Source organism: Heptranchias perlo, unplaced genomic scaffold, assembly GCF_035084215.1.
Source record: "Heptranchias perlo isolate sHepPer1 unplaced genomic scaffold, sHepPer1.hap1 HAP1_SCAFFOLD_59, whole genome shotgun sequence".
Classification (NCBI taxonomy): domain Eukaryota; kingdom Metazoa; phylum Chordata; class Chondrichthyes; order Hexanchiformes; family Hexanchidae; genus Heptranchias; species Heptranchias perlo.
In genome coordinates this window covers 5,861,184-5,869,555 of record NW_027139612.1, presented here as the reverse complement: position 1 = coordinate 5,869,555, position 8,372 = coordinate 5,861,184, and the positions used below count along the sequence as shown (strand labels likewise).

Sequence of the window (8,372 nt, the reverse complement as noted above, 5' to 3'; positions counted from 1 at the left end):
ATGCGCGGACGCAAACACGTGTGCAATCAGATGTGCGGACGCAAACACATGTGCCCGCAGATTTGCGGACGAAAACAGGTGTGCCCGCAGATGTGCGGACGCAAACGCCTGTGCGTTCAGATGTGCGGATGCAAACACGTGTGCCAGCAGATGTGGGGACGCAAACACGTGTGCCCGCAGATGTGCGGACGCAAACACGTGTGCCAGCAGATGTGCGGACGCATACACGTGGGCACTCAGATGTGCGAACACGTGTGCCTGCAGATTTGCGGACGCAAACTCGTGTGCCCGCAGATGTGAGGACGCAAACCCGTGTGCGTGCAGATCTGCGGACGCAAACACGTGCGCCTGCGGACGTGCGGACGCAAACACGTTTGCCCGCAGATGTGCGGACGCATACACGTGTGCCCGCAGATGTGCGGACGCAAACACGTGAGCCCGCAGATGTGCCGACGCAATCACGTGTGCTCGCAGATGTGCGGACGCAAACACTTGTGCCCGCAGATGTGCGGACGCAAACACGTGTCCGTGCAGGTCTGCGGACGCAAAAACGTGTGCCTGCAGGTATACGGATGCAAGCATGTGTGCGTGCAGATCTGCGGACGCAAACAAGTGTGAGTGCAGATGTGCGGACGCAAACACGTGTGTACAGATGTGCGGATGCCAACAAGTGTGCCCGCAGATGTGCGGACGCAAACACGTGTGCCTGCAGATGTGCGGACGCAATCACGTCTGCCCGCAGATGTGCTGACGGAAACACGTGTGCCCGCAGATGTGCGTACGCAAACACGTGTGCCCGCAGATGTGCGAACGGAAACACGTGTGCAATCAGATGTGCGGACGCAAACACAATTGCCCACAGATCTGCGGACGCAAACACGTGTGCCCGCAGATGTGCAGATGCAAAAACCTGTGCGTTCAGATATGCGGATGCCAACACGTGTGCCCGCAGATATGCGGACGCAAACACGTGTGCCCGCAGATGTGCGGACGCAAACACGTGTGCCAGCAGATGTGCGGATGCATACACGTGGGCCCGCAGATGTGCGGACGCAAGCTCGTGTGCGTGCAGATCTGCGGACGCAAACACGTGTGACTGCAGATGTGCGAACGCGACCACGTGTGCCTGCAGATGTGCAGACGCAAACATGTGTGCCCGCAGATGTGAGGACGCAAACACGTATGCGTGCAGATCTGCGGACGCAAACACGTGTGCCTGTGGACGTGTGCACGCAAACACGTGTGCCCGAGGATGTGCGGACGCAAACACGTGTGCCCTCAGATATGCGGACGCAATCACGTGTGCCCGCAGTTGTGCCGACGCAAACACGTGTGCCCGCAGAAGTGAGGACGCAAACACGTGTGCCCGCAGCTGTGCGGACGCAAGAATATGTGCCCGCAGATGTGGGGACGCAAACACGTGTGCCAGCAGATGTGCGGCCGCAAACACGTGTGCCCCCAGATGTGCGGACGCAAACACGTGTGCCTGCAGATGTGCCGACGCAAACACGAGTGCCCGCAGATGTGCGGACGCAAACATGTGTACCCGCAGATGTGCTGACGCAAACACGTGTGCCCGCAGATGCGCGGACGCAAACACGTGTGCAATCAGATGTGCGGACGCAAACACATGTGCCCGCAGATTTGCGGACGAAAACAGGTGTGCCCGCAGATGTGCGGACGCAAACGCCTGTGCGTTCAGATGTGCGGATGCAAACACGTGTGCCAGCAGATGTGGGGACGCAAACACGTGTGCCCGCAGATGTGCGGACGCAAACACGTGTGCCAGCAGATGTGCGGACGCATACACGTGGGCACTCAGATGTGCGAACACGTGTGCCTGCAGATTTGCGGACGCAAACTCGTGTGCCCGCAGATGTGAGGACGCAAACCCGTGTGCGTGCAGATCTGCGGACGCAAACACGTGCGCCTGCGGACGTGCGGACGCAAACACGTTTGCCCGCAGATGTGCGGACGCATACACGTGTGCCCGCAGATGTGCGGACGCAAACACGTGAGCCCGCAGATGTGCCGACGCAATCACGTGTGCTCGCAGATGTGCGGACGCAAACACTTGTGCCCGCAGATGTGCGGACGCAAACACGTGTCCGTGCAGGTCTGCGGACGCAAAAACGTGTGCCTGCAGGTATACGGATGCAAGCATGTGTGCGTGCAGATCTGCGGACGCAAACAAGTGTGAGTGCAGATGTGCGGACGCAAACACGTGTGTACAGATGTGCGGATGCCAACAAGTGTGCCCGCAGATGTGCGGACGCAAACACGTGTGCCTGCAGATGTGCGGACGCAATCACGTCTGCCCGCAGATGTGCTGACGGAAACACGTGTGCCCGCAGATGTGCGTACGCAAACACGTGTGCCCGCAGATGTGCGAACGGAAACACGTGTGCAATCAGATGTGCGGACGCAAACACAATTGCCCACAGATCTGCGGACGCAAACACGTGTGCCCGCAGATGTGCAGATGCAAAAACCTGTGCGTTCAGATATGCGGATGCCAACACGTGTGCCCGCAGATATGCGGACGCAAACACGTGTGCCCGCAGATGTGCGGACGCAAACACGTGTGCCAGCAGATGTGCGGATGCATACACGTGGGCCCGCAGATGTGCGGACGCAAGCTCGTGTGCGTGCAGATCTGCGGACGCAAACACGTGTGACTGCAGATGTGCGAACGCGACCACGTGTGCCTGCAGATGTGCAGACGCAAACATGTGTGCCCGCAGATGTGAGGACGCAAACACGTATGCGTGCAGATCTGCGGACGCAAACACGTGTGCCTGTGGACGTGTGCACGCAAACACGTGTGCCCGAGGATGTGCGGACGCAAACACGTGTGCCCTCAGATATGCGGACGCAATCACGTGTGCCCGCAGTTGTGCCGACGCAAACACGTGTGCCCGCAGAAGTGAGGACGCAAACACGTGTGCCCGCAGCTGTGCGGACGCAAGAATATGTGCCCGCAGATGTGGGGACGCAAACACGTGTGCCAGCAGATGTGCGGCCGCAAACACGTGTGCCCCCAGATGTGCGGACGCAAACACGTGTGCCTGCAGATGTGCCGACGCAAACACGAGTGCCCGCAGATGTGCGGACGCAAACATGTGTACCCGCAGATGTGCTGACGCAAACACGTGTGCCCGCAGATGCGCGGACGCAAACACGTGTGCAATCAGATGTGCGGACGCAAACACATGTGCCCGCAGATTTGCGGACGAAAACAGGTGTGCCCGCAGATGTGCGGACGCAAACGCCTGTGCGTTCAGATGTGCGGATGCAAACACGTGTGCCAGCAGATGTGGGGACGCAAACACGTGTGCCCGCAGATGTGCGGACGCAAACACGTGTGCCAGCAGATGTGCGGACGCATACACGTGGGCACTCAGATGTGCGAACACGTGTGCCTGCAGATTTGCGGACGCAAACTCGTGTGCCCGCAGATGTGAGGACGCAAACCCGTGTGCGTGCAGATCTGCGGACGCAAACACGTGCGCCTGCGGACGTGCGGACGCAAACACGTTTGCCCGCAGATGTGCGGACGCATACACGTGTGCCCGCAGATGTGCGGACGCAAACACGTGAGCCCGCAGATGTGCCGACGCAATCACGTGTGCTCGCAGATGTGCGGACGCAAACACTTGTGCCCGCAGATGTGCGGACGCAAACACGTGTCCGTGCAGGTCTGCGGACGCAAAAACGTGTGCCTGCAGGTATACGGATGCAAGCATGTGTGCGTGCAGATCTGCGGACGCAAACAAGTGTGAGTGCAGATGTGCGGACGCAAACACGTGTGTACAGATGTGCGGATGCCAACAAGTGTGCCCGCAGATGTGCGGACGCAAACACGTGTGCCTGCAGATGTGCGGACGCAATCACGTCTGCCCGCAGATGTGCTGACGGAAACACGTGTGCCCGCAGATGTGCGTACGCAAACACGTGTGCCCGCAGAAGTGAGGATGCAAACACGTGTGCGTGCAGATCTGCCGATGCAAAAATGTGTGCCTGCAGACGTGCGGACGTAAAAACGTGTGCCCGCAGATGTGCGGACGCAAAAACTTGTGCCCGCAGATGTGCGGACGCAAACACGGGTGCCCGCAGATGTGCCGACGCAAACACGGGTGCCCGCAGATGTGCGAACGGAAACACGTGTGCAATCAGATGTGCGGACGCAAACACAATTGCCCACAGATCTGCGGACGCAAACACGTGTGCCCGCAGATGTGCGGATGCAAAAACCTGTGCGTTCAGATATGCGGATGCCAACACGTGTGCCCGCAGATGTGCGGACGCAAACACGTGTGCCCGCAGATGTGCAGACGCAAACACGTGTGCCAGCAGATGTGCGGATGCATACACGTGGGCCCGCAGATGTGCGGACGCAAGCTCGTGTGCGTGCAGATATGCGGACGCAAACACGTGTGACTGCAGATGTGCGAACGCGACCACGTGTGCCTGCAGATGTGCAGACGCAAACATGTGTGCCCGCAGATGTGAGGACGCAAACACGTGTGCGTGCAGATCTGCGGACGCAAACACGTGTGCCTGTGGACGTGTGCACGCAAACACGTGTGCCCGCGGATGTGCGGACGCAAACACGTGTGCCCTCAGATATGCAGACGCAATCACGTGTGCCCGCAGTTGTGCCGACGCAAACACGTGTGCCCGCAGATGTGCGGACTCAAACACGTGTGAATGCAGATGTGCGGACGCACCACGTGTGCCCGCAGATGTGCGGACGCAAACACGTGTGCCCGCAGATGTGAGGACGAAAACACTTGTGCGTTCAGATCTGCGGACGGAAACACGTATGCCTACAGACGTGCGGACGCAAACACGTGTGCCCGCAGATGTGCGGACGCAAACATGTGTGCCTGCAGATGTGCGGACGCAAGCACTAGTGCCCGCAGATGTGCGGACGCAAACACGTGTGCCAGCAGATGTGCGGACGCAATCACGTGGGCCCGCAGATGTGCGGACGCAAACACGTGTGCCCGCAGATGTGCGGACGCAATCACGTCTGCCCGCAGATGTGCTGACGGAAACACGTGTGCCCGCAGATGTGCGGACGCAAACACGTGTGCCCGCAGAAGTGAGGACGCAAACACGTGTGCGTGCAGATCTGCCGACGCAAAAATGTGTGCCTGCAGACGTGCGGACGTAAAACCGTGTGCCAGCAGATGTGCGGACGCAAAAACTTGTGCCCGCAGATGTGCGGACGCAAACACGGGTGCCCGCAGATGTGCCGACGCAAACACGGGTGCCCGCAGATGTGCGGACGCAAACACGTGTGCCCGCAGATGTGCGTACGCAAACACGTGTGCCCGCAGATGTGCGAACGGAAACACGTGTACAATCAGATGTGCGGACGCAAACACAATTGCCCACAGATGTGCGGACGCAAACACGTGTGCCCGCAGATGTGCAGATGCAAAAACCTGTGCGTTCAGATATGCGGATGCAAACACGTGTGCCCGCAGATGTGCGGACGCAAACACGTGTGCCCGCAGATGTGCGGACGCAAACACGTGTGCCAGCAGATGTGCGGATACATACACGTGGGCCCGCAGATGTGCGGACGCAAGCACGTGTGTGTGCAGATCTGCGGACGCAAACACGTGTGACTGCAGATGTGCGAACGCGAACACGTGTGCCTGCAGATGTGCGGACGCAAACATGTGTGCCCGCAGATGTGAGGACGCAAACACGTGTGCGTGCAGATCTGCGGACGCAAACACGTGTGCCTGCGGACGTGTGGACGCAAACACGTGTGCCCGCGGATGTGCGGACGCAAACACGTGTGCCCTCAGATATGCGGACGCAATCACGTGTGCCCGCAGTTGTGCCGACGCAAACACGTGTGCCCGCAGATGTGCGGACGCAAACACGTGTGCCAGCAGATGTGCGGATGCATACACGTGGGCCCGCAGATGTGCGGACGCAAGCTCGTGTGCGTGCAGATCTGCGGACGCAAACACGTGTGACTGCAGATGTGCGAACGCGACCACGTGTGCCTGCAGATGTGCAGACGCAAACATGTGTGCCCGCAGATGTGAGGACGCAAACACGTATGCGTGCAGATCTTTGGACGCAAACACGTGTGCCTGTGGACGTGTGCACGCAAACACGTGTGCCCGAGGATGTGCGGACGCAAACACGTGTGCCCTCAGATATGCGGACGCAATCACGTGTGCCCGCAGTTGTGCCGACGCAAACACGTGTGCCCGCAGAAGTGAGGACGCAAACACGTGTGCCCGCAGCTGTGCGGACGCAAGAATATGTGCCCGCAGATGTGGGGACGCAAACACGTGTGCCAGCAGATGTGCGGCCGCAAACACGTGTGCCCCCAGATGTGCGGACGCAAACACGTGTGCCTGCAGATATGCCGACGCAAACACGAGTGCCCGCAGATGTGCGGACGCAAACATGTGTACCCGCAGATGTGCTGACGCAAACACGTGTGCCCGCAGATGCGCGGACGCAAACACGTGTGCAATCAGATGTGCGGACGCAAACACATGTGCCCGCAGATTTGCGGACGAAAACAGGTGTGCCCGCAGATGTGCGGACGCAAACGCCTGTGCGTTCAGATGTGCGGATGCAAACACGTGTGCCAGCAGATGTGGGGACGCAAACACGTGTGCCCGCAGATGTGCGGACGCAAACACGTGTGCCAGCAGATGTGCGGACGCATACACGTGGGCACTCAGATGTGCGAACACGTGTGCCTGCAGATTTGCGGACGCAAACTCGTGTGCCCGCAGATGTGAGGACGCAAACCCGTGTGCGTGCAGATCTGCGGACGCAAACACGTGCGCCTGCGGACGTGCGGACGCAAACACGTTTGCCCGCAGATGTGCGGACGCATACACGTGTGCCCGCAGATGTGCGGACGCAAACACGTGAGCCCGCAGATGTGCCGACGCAATCACGTGTGCTCGCAGATGTGCGGACGCAAACACTTGTGCCCGCAGATGTGCGGACGCAAACACGTGTGCGTGCAGGTCTGCGGACGCAAAAACGTGTGCCTGCAGGTATACGGATGCAAGCATGTGTGCGTGCAGATCTGCGGACGCAAACAAGTGTGAGTGCAGATGTGCGGACGCAAACACGTGTGTACAGATGTGCGGATGCCAACAAGTGTGCCCGCAGATGTGCGGACGCAAACACGTGTGCCTGCAGATGTGCGGACGCAATCACGTCTGCCCGCAGATGTGCTGACGGAAACACGTGTGCCCGCAGATGTGCGTACGCCAACACGTGTGCCCGCAGAAGTGAGGATGCAAACACGTGTGCGTGCAGATCTGCCGACGCAAAAATGTGTGCCTGCAGACGTGCGGACGTAAAAACGTGTGCCCGCAGATGTGCGGACGCAAAAACTTGTGCCCGCAGATGTGCGGACGCAAACACGGGTGCCCGCAGATGTGCCGACGCAAACACGGGTGCCCGCAGATGAGCGGACGCAAACACGTATGCCCGCAGATGTGCGTACGCAAACACGTGTGCCCGCAGATGTGCGAACGGAAACACGTGTGCAATCAGATGTGCGGACGCAAACACAATTGCCCACAGATCTGCGGACGCAAACACGTGTGCCCGCAGATGTGCGGATGCAAAAACCTGTGCGTTCAGATATGCGGATGCCAACACGTGTGCCCGCAGATGTGCGGACGCAAACACGTGTGCCCGCAGATGTGCAGACGCAAACACGTGTGCCAGCAGATGTGCGGATGCATACACGTGGGCCCGCAGATGTGCGGACGCAAGCTCGTGTGCGTGCAGATCTGCGGACGCAAACACGTGTGACTGCAGATGTGCAAACGCGACCCCGTGTGCCTGCAGATGTGCAGACGCAAACATGTGTGCCCGCAGATGTGAGGACGCAAACACGTGTGCGTGCAGATCTGCGGACGCAAACACGTGTGCCTGTGGACGTGTGCACGCAAACACGTGTGCCCGCGGATGTGCGGACGCAAACACGTGTGCCCTCAGATATGCGGACGCAATCACGTGTGCCCGCAGTTGTGCCGACGCAAACACGTGTGCCCGCAGATGTGCGGACTCAAACACGTGTGAATGCAGATGTGCGGACGCACCACGTGTGCCCGCAGATGTGCGGACGCAAACACGTGTGCCCGCAGATGTGAGGACGAAAACACTTGTGCGTTCAGATCTGCGGACGGAAACACGTATGCCTACAGACGTGCGGACGCAAACACGTGTGCCCGCAGATGTGCGGACGCAAACATGTGTGCCTGCAGATGTGCGGACGCAAGCACTAGTGCCCGCAGATGTGCGGACGCAAACACGTGTGCCAGCAGATGTGCGGACGCAATCACGTGGGCCCGCAGATGTGC

At 59.6% G+C, this 8,372-nt stretch overlaps 3 protein-coding genes across 3 annotated transcripts; all 3 read left to right on the top strand.

The window, feature by feature from the left end:
• On the top strand, positions 1-618 carry LOC137316346 (keratin-associated protein 9-9-like). The gene is made up of 2 exons (XM_067980412.1): positions 1-282; positions 325-618. Exons 1-2 carry the CDS (start codon positions 1-3, stop codon positions 616-618), a joined length of 576 nt encoding a protein of 191 aa, XP_067836513.1.
• Positions 619-3,788: 3,170 nt separating this feature from the next.
• On the top strand, positions 3,789-4,440 carry LOC137316345 (WAP four-disulfide core domain protein 3-like). The gene is made up of 2 exons (XM_067980411.1): positions 3,789-3,938; positions 4,027-4,440. The coding sequence occupies exons 1-2, from the start codon at positions 3,789-3,791 to the stop codon at positions 4,438-4,440; spliced, it is 564 nt and encodes a 187-aa protein (XP_067836512.1).
• Positions 4,441-6,929: 2,489 nt separating this feature from the next.
• Positions 6,930-7,821, top strand: LOC137316344 (transcriptional repressor NF-X1-like). The gene is made up of 3 exons (XM_067980410.1): positions 6,930-7,099; positions 7,198-7,357; positions 7,468-7,821. The coding sequence occupies exons 1-3, from the start codon at positions 6,930-6,932 to the stop codon at positions 7,819-7,821; spliced, it is 684 nt and encodes a 227-aa protein (XP_067836511.1).
• Positions 7,822-8,372: the final 551 nt, after the last annotated feature.

Excerpts from the sequence above, each read along its gene's own strand:
- LOC137316346 (XM_067980412.1), top strand. The coding sequence starts at position 1 with ATGCGCGGACGCAAACACGTGTGCAATCAGATGTGCGGACGCAAACAC. Across the intron at positions 283-324 it reads AGATTTGCGGACGCAAACTC|ATCTGCGGACGCAAACACGT; the intron begins GTGTGCCCGCAG and ends GTGTGCGTGCAG.
- LOC137316345 (XM_067980411.1), top strand. The coding sequence starts at position 3,789 with ATGTGCGGACGCAAACACGTGTGTACAGATGTGCGGATGCCAACAAGT. Across the intron at positions 3,939-4,026 it reads AAACACGTGTGCCCGCAGAT|ACGTGCGGACGTAAAAACGT; the intron begins GTGCGTACGCAA and ends GTGTGCCTGCAG.
- LOC137316344 (XM_067980410.1), top strand. The coding sequence starts at position 6,930 with ATGTGCCGACGCAATCACGTGTGCTCGCAGATGTGCGGACGCAAACAC. Across the intron at positions 7,100-7,197 it reads ATCTGCGGACGCAAACAAGT|ATGTGCGGACGCAATCACGT; the intron begins GTGAGTGCAGAT and ends GTGTGCCTGCAG. Across the intron at positions 7,358-7,467 it reads GTGCCTGCAGACGTGCGGAC|ATGAGCGGACGCAAACACGT; the intron begins GTAAAAACGTGT and ends GGGTGCCCGCAG.